The 16,848-nt window shown below is 44.6% G+C and overlaps 1 protein-coding gene across 1 annotated transcript in view; it reads left to right on the top strand.

Moving 5' to 3' along the window:
* CNTNAP2 (contactin associated protein 2) overlaps positions 1-16,848 on the top strand; it is a 1,690,081-nt gene that overhangs the window by 1,116,320 nt on the left and 556,913 nt on the right. Inside the window, exon 12 of the mRNA XM_060247763.1 lies at positions 16,031-16,150. Coding sequence (XP_060103746.1) covers positions 16,031-16,150 — 120 coding nt within the window. The remainder of the gene's footprint in view (positions 1-16,030; positions 16,151-16,848) is intronic.

A 16,848-nucleotide genomic window follows, 5' to 3' on the forward strand; every position in this document is an offset into this window, starting at 1 on the left:
AATTGCATATGTTCCCGCAAAGCCCTGATGGAATTCGGCAGAGAGTTCCACCAGGTTGGGACCAGGACGGAAAATGCCCCAGGCCTAGTCAAGGACAGCTGGATGTCTTTAGGGCTGGGGACCAGCAGCAAATTACTCTCTGAAGAGTGTAACACCCTCTCAGGAACATAATGGAAGAGATGGTCCCTCAGATGCATTGCTAAGAGAGAGATTGGTTTCTTATCTCACTACATATGCTAATCTGCCCAGCAATCTCCAATTCTGACATATTTATTTCCTTCAATATGTTTCCCCCCATATTTAAACACGAATAAATGGTAACCATATACATTAAGCTTGTTTTTCCTGTTTGGATCTTGAATCTGTTAAACATCTTCATTATGCTGTATGCTAATTCTCTGCTCAACCTCTACATATATGTAAAAACTGGTAATTTCCAGGATCTGAATAAGTATGTGTGCAAACAAAAGTTTGTACCTTGAGGTAAAACTCCAGAGCACCCGTACTCGGGCTTTCTCTGCTATGGCTCCACAGCTGTGGAATCAGCTTCCAGAAGAAATGCGGGCCCTGCGGGACTTTGAACAGTTCCGCAGGGCCTGCAAGACCATCTTGTTCCGAATGGCCTTCACCGACTGAAACTGCTAAACTGCTAAGTAAACTTACCATCAGAACAATAGCACCAAAATACTAATGTCATTGCTTTTAGAATTTTAATAGATTTTAATCAATTGTAGTTTAAAATTTTATATATTGTACAATGTATGTATTAAATTCTTGTTGTTAGCCGCCCTGAGCTGCTTTGGCGGGGAGGGCGGGATACAAATAAAATGTGATGATGATGATGAATAAAACGTTGTTGGTCTTAAAAGCAGGGCTATTTTTGTAGGAAAAGCCCAGCAGGGACTCATTTGCATATTAGGCCACACCCCTGATGTCACCATTGTTTTGCACAGGACTTTGTTGTTGAAAAAGTGCAGCAGAAACTCATTTGCATATTAGGCCACACCCCCTGACACAAAGCCAGCTGGAACTGCGATCCTTTGCGTTCCAGCTCAAAAAAAGCCCTGCTTAAAAATGCTACTGGACTCAAGGCTGCCATTTTGGTGGTCTTAAAGGTGCCACTGGACTTAAACTTTGTTCTGTTCCAAAGCATGTGAACTCCCACATTCTGCCACTGTTAAATACTAGCAGGTTTGCCAGTTCTCTACCCCCATTCCCCACAGCTATCTGAAGGAGGAAAATAGTATTGAAAATAGTTGTGTGGTGATGGTGCCGTGTCATTTCCAGAGAAAACTCAGAAGTAACATCAGTCTGCTCCAGGAATCTCCAGAAACTTGCTGGTTTCACTGTAGAGTTTCCGGCAGTTGCTAGAGAGGCATGGCATCTCTTCTGGGTTTCCCCTGGAAATGATATCATACCATCCACTGGCAGCACCCCCACATCCTCTCTGAACTCCTGCCAGTTGACAGCTTCTGGCCGGCCATCCTAAATCCAGATCTTTTTAATTCCTCAGAGGCAGCCCAACCTTTAAGGTGGACCTAGTCTGCTTTTCCCTGCCTCACACCCCAAAAGGAATGGAAAGAACAGGAAACCACCAGCTCCCCCATTGCCAGGCTCTATACTCTCATTCCTTCACTCTAGATCACATGTTTAATTGCAGGGCTGGCCATAGACTGTCTGGCACCCTAGGCAAGGCTAACTTCTGGTGTTCCCCCCTCCCCAAACTGATTACATCTCCAAATCATATGGGGGCAATTGCCTAGTGGTAAGGCCAGCCCTGATTAATTGGAGAAGGGGGTGCCAAAAGCATGTGGGCTGGCCTTGGGTACTCTGAATTGACACCTCCCTCCCTTGTAGAGATGAGCCAGATATCACAGGGACCAGCAGGGGTGAAGTTCTAGCAGGAGCTCCTTTGCATATTAGGCCACACACCCCTCTTGTAGCCAATCCTCCAAGAGCTTACAAAAAAAGAGCCTTGTAAACTCTTGGAGGATTGGCTACATCAGGGTTGTGTGGCCTAATATGCAAATGAGCCCCTGCTAGAATTCCACCCCTGCAGACAAGCCAAATATGGCATATATTTTATGTTTCAGTGTGACTCTTAAGGACAAGTGTGAACAACCATCTAAGAGTACAACCCAACAGTTTCATCCTGGGCTCTTCCCTGTAAGGTCCTAGTTCAATTGGAGATAAGTTTAATAATTGTTTTGCTTTTCTTTTTTTTCTTTTTTTTACTGCACATTGGTGAAAACACACATCCTATTAGAGTCTGTTGTGGTCTCTGAAGAGCTCTTGTTAACTAGCTTCTAATTGCAGACAAATACAGCTTCTAGCAGTGGACTCTCACGATGGGAATGATCTTCAGATCCAATTTGCCCTCAGCTTTAATAATGTTTTATAAACTGTCTTGTAATAATTACCGTATATTTTTTTTTTTTGAAAAAAAGAGCTCCAAAGACAGGCTTTGGGGTTAAAGCTTTCTACACAGGCTGGTTTGCTTCCGCATTCAGGCTGAGCTGCCAGTTTTGAAAATAGTCTGTGGTCGCTCAATTATAACTTCACCTCTGCATGTCAATCATTCTCTTTACCATCTGCCATGTCTTTATCATTCTAACGACAGGCTCCCCCATTCCTTTTCATCACCACCACAATAGTAATGGTCGTATTTCTCGACAACATGATTAAGCCCAAAGTCAATTCAATGGCGCTTTGACATCTGCCCATCTTTCTTTGTTGTTGTTTTTAATATTTCATGTCTACCTTTTAATTTGCCGTCTGTTTCCAAGGGGCACATTGAATATTACACCAATCATGGGAGTGTTTTATGAGTTCGTAGCACAGAGCAGAAAGGAGAAGACGGTGGTGAAATCTTTGGAAGAGGACGAAGGAAGAGGGTGCCTTAGCTCTGAATTCTCCAAAGAAGAAGCTCACCGTGCTTCCTGTTTAGCTAGTTTTGCGCAACCCTGCAGAACAGATTTTTAGCCTCCAGCTCACACCTTTTTATCTTCGCTCAGGAAAACTGACCCCAGAGCACAATAATTTATGCAGCAGCTCCCAACTTGAATGCCAGTAGCTCACAAAGTGAAATTTTTGCTCACAAGACTCTGCAGCTTAGAAGGAATATTGCTTCTATTGCCTGCCTCTGTGTAGTGACCCTAGACTTCCCCAGTGGTTACTCATCCAAATACTAACCTAGCCTGGCCCTGCTTAGCTTCTAAGATCTGAGGAGATTGTGCTAGCCTGGGCCATAGTGTACATTCAAGACAATAAAGGTAAAGGTAGTCCCCTATGCAAGCACCAGTCGTTTCCGACTCATCTACACTTCCCCCCCAGCAAGCTGGGGACTCATTTTACCAACCTCGGAAGGATGGAAGGCTGAGTCAACCTCGAGCCGGCTACCTGAACCAGCTTCTGCTGGGATCGAACTCAGGTCGTGAGCAGAGGGCTCTGACTGCTATACTGCAGCTTTATCACTCTGCACCATGGGGCTCACAACAGGCACACATTAACTGCCCCTTCCTTCCAAATATCTTAGAGAGAAGACATTGGATTTATATTCCGCCCTTCACTCAGAGTCTCAGAGCAGCTCACAATCTCCTTTATCTTTCTCCCCCACCACAGACACCCTGTGAGGTGGGTGGGGCTGAGAGGACTCTCACAGCAGCTGCCCTTTCAAGGACAACCTCTGCCAGAGCTATGGCTGACCCAAGGCCATTCCAGCAGGTGCAAGTGGAGGAGTGGGGAATCAAACCCGGTTCTCCCACATAAGAGTCCACACACTCAGGCACTACACCAAACTGGCTCTCAGAGGGGTATCAAAACACTGACAGAATGGTAGGAAAGCATTTTTTTCAACCTAAACAAAACTCTGTGCCCTAATTTTCAAAAGGCTGGTACAAATCTGGCTTCAAGTACAGTAAGGAAGTTATTTCCTCCTTGTGTGCGTTGGTGATGACATGTATTTTTAAACGAGGTTTCCTTGGGCCGGGGGAAATGTGTGCCTTGAGTTTCCCTTTCAATTAATTTTAAATTGGCATTCTCATAGAAAAGAGAAGCACATCCTATTTTCCTCCCCTATAGAAAGGCTGCTGTATCTTCGGAAAAGTGGGGAAAAAATTGAACAATGCCTGTCAATAATTTTCTCATGTTTTCTCAACCAGCAATAAATATGAAAGCATTTTATTTTGACTTGGATGTTTGGCATGACCTTCTGTGGACATCTTGAGTCTCAAAATGACTGCAGTATTTTAATTATGCTAATGAATTGCTTCACTTAACACACTGTCGCTTTCCTTTGTACTAATCCAATAGAACACGGCCTCACCTATGATTTACCAGCCCGAAACAAAACTTAACCCTAAATCTACAGGAAAAACACAAAACCACATGAAAGGGATGCTTTTAAAACGAAAACTGTGTAAGAACATAAAAGCAGAATGATCCAACTAATAAAAACAGAAGAAAACAAGAATAAAGAGAGAAAAAATTGATGTAGAAATGGAAGAGGGAGACGAGATTTAAACGGTTTCATAAGTCAAAAGGAGGAAAGTGAAAAAGGATGCAAGTATCCAGAAAAAGAGAACGGCATTTGAGAAATAAATCACTACGCCTAAGCAAAACCTAAGCAAAGTTTATCCTTTAAAGCAGTGGCCCCCAACCTTTCTGGCACCAGGGACCAGTTTTGTGGAAGACAATTTTGCCACGGAACAGTGTGGGTACTAGGGGTTTTGCTGCCCCCACACCACATCCCTGCCCCCCATGGGGGTCTTTAAATGCGGGGTAGGCAAAGGTCACTGCCGCACTGCTCCTTCCACCCACCCGGGCAGATGAAAGAGGTGGTATTTTGGAGTGAAGCTTCACTGCCTCTTTCGTCTGCCTAGGACCTGGGTGGGTGAAAGGGTCGGGGCGGTGCTTCTGCCTCACTCGGCGGCCTGGTTGCTTACAGGCCATGGACCGGTACTGGTCCACGGACCGGGGGTTGGGAACCCCTGCTTTAAAGTCCGTTGACTTGGATAGACCATAGAAGGATGACTTAGTTCAACATTCTGCTCAGGGCTTTTTCTGTAGAAAAAAAGTCCCACAGTAACTCATTTTATTTATTTATTTATTTATTTATTTGTAATTTGTATCCCGCCCTTCCCACCAGGTGGCTCAGGGCGGCTTACAGCATATAAAATCTAACATGAGAATAGAAAAGTTTAGACATTTCATACAATTTACATGATTAAAATTTAAGCAATTCAGACAATTTACATAATTAAAGTATTAAAACATACAGCAATCTTATAAAGCTACGCTCGATTTACATATTAGGTCGCACCCCTGATGTCACCATGGTTTCACACGGGTGTAGAATTTGCATATTAGGCCACATCCCCTGCCACCGGGCCAGCTGGAAATGTGTTCCTGTGCATTCCTGCTCAAAAAAAAAAAAAGCCCTGATTCTGCTTAAGACAAGGCTTCTGCTTAGGACAACACTGAGTGTCAGAGGAATGTAGAGTATGAAGAGGGGTAGAAAGAGAAATAAGAGGTTTTCAAAGCAAGAGGAGCTGGTTGGCCACTGTGTGAGACAGGATGCTGGACTTGATGGACCCCTGGTCTGATCCTGCTGGGCTCTTATGTTCTTAAGATAGGGTTGCCAAGTCCAATTCAAGAAATATCTGGGGACTTTGAGGGTGGGGCCAGGAGCAAGGGTGTGACAAGCATAATTGAACTCCGAGGGAGTTCATCGCATTTAAAGGGACCACACACCTTTTTAATTCCTTCCTTCCATAGGAAATAATGAAGGATGGGGCACCTTCTTTAAGGGCTCATAGAATTGAACCCCCTGGTCCAATCTTTTTGAAACTTGGGGGGTATTTTGGGGAGAGGCACTGGATGCTATACTAAAAATTTGGCGCCTCTACCACAAAACACAGCCCCCCCCCTCGAACCCCAGATACCCGTGGATCAATTCTCCATTATTTCCTAAGGGAATAAATCTCCATAGAGAATAATGGAGTGCCCAGCAGACATTTCCTTCCCCCCACCACCCGCTTTCTGATGACCCTGAATTAGGGGGGAGGGTTTCCAAACTGGGGGATCCCCTGCTTCCTCCTGGGGATTGGCAACCCTATTTTAAGAAGATTTTAGTGCAGGATGAAAGAGCGGATGTAACTGGGTATTGAAAAAGGGGCTTTGTTTCAGTATTTGAACAGCAGCTTTAGAACTGAGCCATATTAGTCCGTATGGATGATAGTATATGTGTGTGGCATACATGGTTTGCAGTAGATCAACTTTCCCGCTAACATACAATGGTGCAACGCTAACAGAAGCTAATAATTAGTACAATTGTACATTGCCTTTTAAATATAAATGTGTGTGTACATCTGTGTGTATCTCCAGCAGAGTTCATGACACTAATTATTGAGCCCCTAATGCTATGATAGGGAGGGAATTGCTTTTAGCTAGAGCCGAGATGGAGAGTGGAGCATTAAAGCTTTTAAGAAGTGTTTTAGGTGATAAAACAAATGAGGTTAATATTCAAGTGATAATAAAAAAGCAGGTATTTTAAGATTAACATTATTCTAATTAAAATAATTATGCAGCAGTAGGGAACTCTCAGTGCGTTTTGTTGAAATTGCTATCCATTTGGCAGATATCAAATACATTAGGACTCCTCTCCTGCGATGAGGAAATTGCCTTGTTTTTGAACTACTTTCCTTTGATGTTCTGTACTTTCAGAAAATCTGACAGTGGCAGACAAATGGAAGCAGGCAGGCCATTTCTGTCCACTTGGGCTCCAATAAACGGAGGTCTAAAGGACATCTTAAACATAGGGTTGATTTGATATACAATTTGAAATATGCTGCTATGCAGGGGTTGTTTTGTAGAAAAATAGGTGGCAGAGCTCATTAGCATAACTCATTAACATATGTCCCCCCCCCCAGCCAAAAGCAACCTGATGCAAGAAAGGAGAGCCCTGGGCGAGTGAGGCCTGCTTGGGCTGGCTAGAGATCCAGCTAGCCCAAACAGGCCTCTCTTGCCCAGGGCTCTCCTGGCCGGCCGCCCCTCCCCCCAGTCAAAAGGACAGCAAGCCACCTGCTGCCCAAAATTACATAAGAAGTGGAGAAAGGGTGGCATGGGTTTATCCGGGGGTTAATGAGGGCTGCTGGGGGTGTGGCAAAGCCCCTGGTGGCTGGCTGGCTGCCTGCTCTCCTAATCCAGGGATTGTTATGCAGCTGTACCTACTATTCCATGGACAAGGTAGGTGGGGAGGAAGAGCGGGAGCTGTAAGAAACGTTCAGGAGCTGTGCTCCTGTGAGTACCTGCTGAATCTGAGGCCTGCATTTTTTTCTTCCTGGCCAAAGCATTCTTTAACCGCTCTGAGATTATTGATCAACTGTGGTTTGTGCTCAAAACCAGACCATGGATTCCAAACCACGGTTTCTACCTCAGACATACGATGAGGAAGCCAAGGTTAGCATTCTTACCTCCTTACTGTCCAAAACTGTTCAACATTATGTTTCTGTTTCAGCAGTGGCCTCCCATATAACAGCATCTCTTGATCAGTGTTGGAGGAAGAGGGTAAATGGTGATAGATTTATTTATTTGTACTTTAGATGGATTATACTTTGAATGAAACATATGTGCTGCTGTCAGATTTTCTGAACGTACAGAACAATCAAAGATCTCTTAACTTGATTTCCAGCTGGCCATTTTATTCCCCCAACTTTTCGGGGAGAGGAGGGGGTTGTAGTTTTATATGTGTGTGTGTGTGTGTGCGTGTGTAAGTGCACGCGCTTGAAAGTCATGGCGACCTCTGATGACAGACTCCTACTGGGGGCCTGGAGGAGATTCAGGAAGGTGACTGAATAAAGCCTGCCCCTGCTTCCTGGCTCTGGTATTCCAAGGAGGGCTCACATCCCAGGTACTTGCCAGAGTCAACCATGCTTAGCTTTTGAGATCTGACGAGATCAGGCTTGCCTGGGCTGTCTATGTCAGGACAGCTGGCCGTTTTCTTTAAGATGAAAGCAGCAATAGAAATGTGGAGGAGGAAATGTGGCCAAGCTGAGAAAGAGTTTTGGGAACAGCCAAAGTGTTTGTTCTTTTTCTGCTGACTCTAGACTCCCATCTCTGTAATTGGGCGCGGGGATATCTCCAGGAATGATTTAATGAATGAGATAAAATGTGGAAACCACAGTTTCCCCAAACTCTGACTTGCAGACCCAATTCAAACTGCCGTTTGAGATTCTGGGTTGAGATCCACTCTTGAACCAGGGGCTGTTGCCATCGTCCAAACCAGGGCTTTTTTTGAGCAGGAATGCACAGGAACACAATTCCGGCTGGCTCCCTGCTGGGCTTTCTCTACAATAAAATCACTGGCCGAAACGATGGTTTGAGAACGGCTTCTATTTATATCCGAAGCATGCTGTTGCATAGAAATGTCAGAATCCAGAAATCGCAATTGTTTTCTTTTTCTCTGCCTGTATATATTCTGCAGAGAATCAATTTTATGCATCTGACAAGAACTTCTGCTTCAATAAATCTCTCTGCACATTCCTTATCTTTTGTTGATGATGTTGTTATATTAGCAGGAGCCTTGCAGCACAGACTCACTGCTAGAGGGCTGGGATGTAAACAACGTTATTGCTGATTAATACTTTTAGACTGGTCTTTGGATAAATTCGGGGTTTTACAGTGTCAAGAAGACTGCTGTATGGATCCAGAGGAGAGCCAGTTTGGTGTCGTGGTTAAGTGTGTGGACTCTTATTTGGGAGAGCCGGGTTTGATTCCCCACTCCTCCACTTACAGCTGCTGGAATGGCTTTGGGTCAGCCATAGCTCTCGCAGGAGTTGTCCTTGAAAGGGCAGCTTCTGGGAGAGCCCTCTCAGTCCCACCCACCTCACAGGATGTCTGCCGTGGGGGGGGAGAAGATATAGGAGATGGTAAGCCACTCTGAATCAGAGAGAAGGCGGAGTATAAATCTGCAGTCTTCGTCTTCTTCTGAGTGGTATCGTTGTGAGCCTTTTGTCTCTTCCCTTTGCTTCTTTGTGTGTTCCGTCACAAAATAATCCCAAAGGATGCTGGCACAATTCCTGACTTTTTTGGGGGTTTTGGGGATGTCTGAGAGAAGGGAGCCCTCTCCTTTTTCTCTGATCTGTCAACTTTGTGCCAAACAACTCTTTCCCCTTCCCTTTCTCTCTCCATTACTTTCAGCAATGCAGCTCTTTGTGTCTTGATTTAGGGAGATCATTGGGTGATCAGAAACTGACATTTACCATATGTGGCGTGTACTAAATAAGGAAACTGACATTCAACATGGCGGCAGCCACCAACCTTTTTGCAGCTAATTTAGAGATGAAAATAGTGCTTCTTTCATCTTCTCTTTTAAAATGTAAAACTCTAAATGGCAAGCTGATCAGAGTCCCAGGTGATAGAATCAAATATGAATTCTGAGTATGAGCTTTCATGTGCATGCACACTTCACTTCATTTTATTTATTTATTCATTCATTCTTTCATTCATTTATATTTACTTTAAATTTGTATGCCGCCCACTCCATATGGACGCTGGGCGGCTCACAGTCATAATACTACAATAACAATACCTTATGATTACAAAATCAGAACACATATAAACAATTTATAATTTAAAACTTTAAAATGGTGCTATATTTATCAGATAGGAAAGGAAAGGTCCCCTGTGCAAGCACCAGTTGTTTTCGACTCTGGGGTGACGTTGCTTTCACAATGTTTTCCCAGCAGACTTTTTACTGAGTGGTTTGCCATTGCCTTCCCCAGTCATCTACACTTTCTCCCCTGCAAGCTGGGTACTCATTTTACCGACCTCGAGAGAATGGAAGGTTGAGTCAACCTCAAACCTGCTACCTGAAAACCCAGCTTCTGCTGGGGATCAAACTCAGATTGTGAGCAGAGCTTAGGACTGCAACTTTAACACTGTGCCACGGGGGTCTTATTCATCAGATAACATGAACACGAAAACATATACCCAGAATTAAACTTTTTTTGGTATTTTGTATTTTGTGTGTATGTGTGCATGTGCGCACATGAAAGTCATGGCAATTTCTGGTGATTGACCCCTACTCGAGGCTTGGAGAGTATTCAGCGAAGTGGTTGAATAGAGTCTGCCCCTGTCCACCTGACTGCTGGTATTTCAAGGAAGTCTCCCATCAATTCTGCTTAGCTTCTGCGATCTGACAAGATTGGGGTTGCCTAGGCTATTCAGGTCTGGGCCCCAGAATTAAACCTTGTTGGTCTTAAAGGTGCCATTGGAATCAAATTATGTTATATTGCTACCCAATATACCAATACAGCTACCTACCTGAATTTTTTTCCCCACAAGTGTAGCTTTGTTTTGCAGCTGAAAAGAATACTCTGCTTTTGCAGTTGTTTGCTTGAGAACCAGTATGGTGGAATGACTAGAATTACTAGAGATTTGCCCTAGGACCTGGAACAACCAGGTTTGAAATCCCAGCTGTGCCATGGAAGTTTGCTGGATGGCTTTGCGCTCGTCATCATCTTTCAACCTGACTTTTCTCACGAGATTGCTGTTGTGAGGGTAAAATGGAGGAAGAGGAAAGATGTGATAACATTCTTCCACAAGGAAGAAACATAGTATATACATTTAGAAAACAAACAAACATTGTTTTAGCAAGTACAATTTAGATGCCTTAAATGGCCCAGAAACACATTTCAACCTCTGCTCCAGTTCTTACAGTCAGGCAGGAACTCCTTTGCATATTAGGCCACACACCCCTGATGTAACCAATCCTCCAAGAGCTTGCAGGGTCTGCTGTAAGCTCCAAGAGGATTGGCTACATCGGGGGTGCAGCCTAATATGCAAAGGAGTTCCTGCTACAAAAAAAGCCCTGCAGTAAGGTCCACAGCGATCAAGGTCATGAGCCAAATCAAAGGCTGTTTTAAGAGAAATAAAAGTGGACAGTCAGCTTCAGCAAAAGACGTTGGATAGGAAAGCCGTCTTTTTGGATGCCAGTCCCAGGTAGTGTCAAGTCTGCACTACAATTCATCAGAATCTGATTCAAGGTGAGAAGAAACAAATCATAAGTCGCTGGCACAGATACCAAATCCAAGCCCCATGGTTTAAAAATGTGGCTATTATTTGCAAATGGAAAAGAAAGAAATCATTGAGTACCCATCTTGTCTTCAAAACACCCCCCCCCCACCAACAACTAAAGTGTGGGAAGCATTTATTCCTCTTCCTTCATCATCGTAGATGCTCCGTCTCGTCTGCCTCTTGTGTAATTTCAACAGTAGATCATCCCATTCAGATGTTGAGAGTCCCCTTTCCATCACAGAGAAGAAAAGTTAAAAAAAAATCCCCAAGTAACATTTGTGTATTACAGCGCCATTTGTCTAAATGTCAGGCTAAATCCTCGCACTTTTCTATTGTGAATGGAAGAAACAAAAACTGGATTTTTTGAACTGCATTCTCATAAAAGACAATCATCTGGGAGTCCTCCATACCAGAAGTATTCATCGGGGTAACTGCAAGTGCTGTAATTAATAAGCTTTTATTAAAAATGGTGTGTATTGTGAAAGCATTTTGTAAACCAGTGTAACGTTTCGTGTACAAATTGGTCCAGTGGCTAAGATGTTCAACTACATTAGATAATATAATCAGGGCTTTTTTTGAGCAGGAATGCATCAGAGGGTGGGGTCTAATATGCAAATGAGTTCCTGCTGGGCTTTTCCTACAAAAAAGCCCTCTGTGAAACCATGGTGACATCAGGGGATGTGACCTAATATGCAAATAAGTCACTGCCGCGCAAAACAATGGTGATGTGAGGGGTGTGGTCTAATATGCAAACAAGTTCCTGCTGGGCCTTTTTGTCAGGGGGTGTGACCTAATATGCAAATAAGTTCCTGCTGGGCAAAACAATGGTGGTGTCAGGGGTGTAGTCTAATATGCAAACGAGTTCCTGCTGGGCTTTTTTGTCAGGGGGTGTGACCTGATATGCAAATAAGTTCCTGCTTAGCAAAACAATGGTGGTGTCAGGGTGTGGTCTAATATGCGAACGAGTTACTGCTAGGCTTTTTCTACAAAAAAAAAAGCCCTGCGTGAAACCCTGGTGAGATCAGGGGGTGTGACCTAATATGCAAATGAGTTCTTGATGGGCTTTTTCTACAAAAAGAAGAAGCCCTGAGTATAATCATCATAAAGCCATCTCGCTGACACTGATCTCCAAGGCATTTGGACTCCTCCTGCCCCAACCTCTCAGAATACATAGTCCCATCGTATGGTTTGTGCAGTATTCCGCAGGTGTAGAAGTCATTCTGCATCACCATATCTAAAAATAAGGACTGCCTGTCTACTCGTTATGAAAGCAACAAAACCTGACCTCCTACTGACAAGGTAGTGGTCTCTGTCTATGTTCTCGGGTGGACTCCTCGCGGATGGAGAGAAAATATGCTGCAAATGTACCGAAAGGACAAGAATACACACAAGCCCTGGCTCAGTGAGGACTGAGTGTGCTTCTGGAGACTGGGATGCCAAAAGCGGCTGGGAGTTTAAGGGGAAGGAGAGAGGAGGCAAGTGGCCTGCTCAAGCCCCTGTGCGTTTCTAGAATGCTTGAGAACAGAATGCTTTTTGGTAGAAAAATCCCAGCTGGAACTCATTTGCATATTAGGACACACACCTCCGGTGTCACCATTGTTCCACACAGGACTTTTTGATAGAAAAAGCTCAGCAGGGGCTAATTTGCATATTATGCCGCACACCCCCGACGTCAAGCCAGCCAGAAATGCGTTCCTGTGTGTTCCTGCTAAAAAAGAAAGCCCTGCTTGAGAATAAGATCGGTGGGATAGGGTCCTCACACCCTGAGGTGGGATAGCTGCCAGAATCCAAGGCTCTCGGCAGTGTCAACTGCTGCTGCCCTCCCCCGACATACCTACCTTGGCATCTGTCCGCTTGCCCTTCCACATCTGTTTGCTCAAAGTGTTCTTCCACCCGCGTTCTCAGTTGCTCAGCATCATTGGGGAAAGGCACATGGCACACCGTGGTGATGCTGCTGGTGGCAACGCCCCCCCCCCCCCCCAACTTTTAAAATTCTGGCTATGGGCCTGATTACAATTCTTTGGGTATAATTGTTGCATAACCTTCTCCCAATTTTTGCTATGGTGGCGGGGGAAACAGGGGCAGAAGGACCCCCCCCCCCAAAAAATGAGCTTTTCCATATAGCAAAGGGAGAGACAGGTCTGACCTCGGTCGTCTTCAAATATAGGATAGCAAACAAGACAATCCTCTCGCCTCTTTAACTGCACTTGTCAATGACAATGCAACGAGGCTTCTCCTGCCCATAGGTTTCCCCATCCCATGCTTGCCTCTCGTCTGCTAGAGCAGGGGTGGGGAACCTCCGTCCTGAGGGCTGTATGTGGCCCTCGAGGTCACTTGGTGTGGCCCTCGGGGATTGCTGGGCCGAACCGAGCCATGTGGCAGCCTCCCTGGCTGGCCAGCGAGGATCGTGGGGTCGAGCCACAGCTGTGTAGCCTCCCCAGGCCCAGGCAGAGATCACAGGGCCCAGATGTACTGTGTGGCAGCCTCCCTGGGGCCTGGCTGGCCGGCCAGAATTGCTGCAGGGCCTGGAAAAGTTACTGCCACAGTTCAGTTTGCACTTGATTATCCCAGATGGTGTGGCCTAATATGCTAATGAGTGTGTAACCTAATATGCTAATATTAGGGGATACGGTCTAATATGCTACTGAGTTCCTGCTGGGCTTTTTCTACAAAAAAACCCTGGGCCTATGCATTTGCCCAGGGCAGTGGGCCGGGTGTGTGTGCGTGTGTGTGTGCCAGATTAGGCTCTCCCCTCATGACTTCAAATAGAAAAACAATTGTTTGCATTAATTTTGCTGACCTGAATCATTCTCCCTCTGCGGAGCACTTTTTTTTAAGTTGATAATTTTTTATGGCCCATGAATGATGTTATAAATATCCATATGGCCCTCGGCATAAAAAAAGGTACCTCACCCCTGTGCTAGAGCCATGTTGCAGTGCGGCCGGCCAAGAGGGTGGCGAGTGGAAGGAGAAGCCAAGGCATTGGGTGGGAAAGGCTGGGGTTGCTTGTCTCATCTTGCCACCAGGATGGTTTCCCTGGCTGCAGATTGAAGACTCTGGGTACGTAGAAGTCGCGCATTGCTGAGCTTTATGAGGGGCTCGAAGGAAAGCAAGTCTTGAGCCCCGCAGCTTATTTGCAGGAATTTCAAGCACATTGTAATTCTAGAACAGCAGTTTTCATGCTTGCCTTCTGACAGTGCTTTTCACAGTAACGTGTCTATCGGATTTGGCACCTACGGGGAATGCTTTCCACAGTGATGAAACTACTTGCATGTTACAGAGGCTCCTGTGACATGCTTTATAACACACTTATAGTTCACATAGGATGCTGAGGGCTTGTTATAACCTTGATGTTACCCTTTATCAGCTGAGAGTACACCCTCAAATGCCATCCCTAAGGCTGAACATCACACAGGAAGATTGTTAGGAGTTGGCAAAGCTCTTTCATTACTGATCTTCTTACAGAGCCCTGTAAGGAGAGGCTGTGGCTCAGTGGAGGAGCCTCTACTTTGCATGCAGAAGGTCCCAAATTCAATCCCAAGCATCTCCAGATCAACAGTCTAAGCCAGGGGTATCAAACATGCAGCCTGAGAACTGTATCAGGCCCCCAGAAGGCTCTTATCAGGCCTGCAAGCAATTCACTGTCATCTGCTTCCTTCTCTCTCTCTTGCTTCCTTCTGCCTCACAGCTCGCTTTGCCAAGCTTGCTCAATCCCACAAGAGCTATAGAGCAAACCCTCTATTTTCTCCATTGGCTGACCAGCACATGAAGCAACTTATGTTACAAAAACTCACAATGCCCAGCCATTTCAGGTTTTCCCCTGAGTCATAGGCTCAAAGCATTGACCGTGAGATTTCTGTAACGAATGTCGATAAATCAAAAGTACATTTGCAACACACACATGCACACAAAAAAACACCTGAACAGCCTACTCAAGATTGCTACAGCACAGACATCGTCTCCAGATTTTGATGCAATAATTCAGAGCAAGAGGTGTCAGTCATCAAAGGCTGTTAAATAAACAACATATTGCAAGGGTGCTAATCTTTTAAGCATATTTTAAATTTTTAAAAAAATCTTTAATTGTGTTTGACTGTGTCCTTTATAAAGTTTATATCTTCGCTACCTGGAATTACATTTTATGGCCTGGCCCAGCAACCTCTCATTTATGTCAGGTCTGCCCTCATAACAAATGAGTTTGACACCCCTGGTCTAAGCAGCAGGTGATGAGAATGACCTCTGCCTGAGACCCTGGAGAGCTGCTGGTGGTCTGAGTAGACAGTACCGATCTTGATAGACCATCAAGGGACCATCAGTAATGCAGCTTTGTGTGTACCTCCCCAGACCAACTCCAGAAAGACTTCCAAGTTAAAACCAAAAGAAAATGCATAATACATTTGCGAAACTATCATCTGTGTGAGTTCATGCTTTAACGTTTGGTAGGTCAGCTGTTCTATTTTCCTTGAACAAAATTGGAATTGTATTCCAATTCACGGACGTAAAAAAAAAATCAATTACTGCGAAAGCATGCATCACTTCTGCAGGTTTTTTGCTGAGTTGTTTGTGCTGCTGTTGCAGCACTCGCTGAATTATGTACATACTGAACACGCCTTTACATGGTTTCTTTTTTCAGGTCATAGAGAAATAGGGGTATGTATTCGGATAAGCCCTATCCAAAACAATGCTCCAAATTCCCTGCTCCATTTATGGATCAGAAATACTCCAAATGAAGCAAGGCATTCCTGAAATTTCAGGATTCCAGAAGTTTATCTCCCAGATTTCTGGATTTTTTATCAGGTTATTTTGGCTGTATCCAATGGACTTGGGGGGCCAAGTTTCAGTGTGCCCTAGAACTGGCATCTGAGTCCGGAGGCCCTGTCTGCTTCCTATGCATTCCTTCTTGCATTGTGTTGGTAATTTATTATTATTGAGTTATTGGGTTTTTTTGTTCCAGCTGTTTACGAACTCTCCTGTGAAGCCTATAAACACCTGGGGAAGGCATCAGGTTCCTACTGGATAGATCCAGATGGCAGTGGGGCGCTGGGACCTTTGAAAGTTTACTGCAATATGACAGGTAAGTACTCTGCAACTACCGCCCTTTGCCTTTCCATAGGCACTGCATTTCTCCTTTTCGGCGTTTACGTAGTCCATGAAAGAGTGTTGCAGAATGGGGAGAACGCTGGGAAACCTGCTGTGAAGCTCATTGGCTGGCCTCGGACCAATCATTGGCCTCCTGTCTAAACTCCCTCACATCATTACCATGAAAGTAAAGCAGGCTAATCTTTTCAAATGCTGCCTTGTACTCTTTGGAGAAAGGGTGAGATAAAAATGTCCTTTTGAAATAAAATAGTAAAGGACCTGCTCAGGGAGAAATGCCAACGCTTTTTTTCATCAGCCTGCTGGAAACACCTGCAGCTTATTTCCTAGCATCCTCTGGCCAATATTTTTGCGGCTTGCCGAGGCAGAAACAACGAGGCTCCTTCTAGTAGCCTGCTAGAATCAGATTCACAGTGTAATTTTGGGGGCCTCCTTAGCGTTGTGTGTGGTGTGTTCCCCCCCCCCAAAAAAAGACAATTGTGAAGTACAAATATGAAAACTGATATAAACATGGATGAAATCACTAAAAGAAATGTGTGAGCTTTGATAAGCATTGCTCGTATAAACTTTTTTTAAACAAATAAAAATAAAAATTCACCTCACATGTCATGGCAGTGTTCCTTGCTGAAAAGATTATCCAAATTGGAAGGGAAATAGAGCTTCATAGAAAGCCCA

The sequence above is a fragment of the Heteronotia binoei genome, chromosome 10 (assembly GCF_032191835.1).
Source record: "Heteronotia binoei isolate CCM8104 ecotype False Entrance Well chromosome 10, APGP_CSIRO_Hbin_v1, whole genome shotgun sequence".
NCBI lineage: Eukaryota > Metazoa > Chordata > Lepidosauria > Squamata > Gekkonidae > Heteronotia > Heteronotia binoei.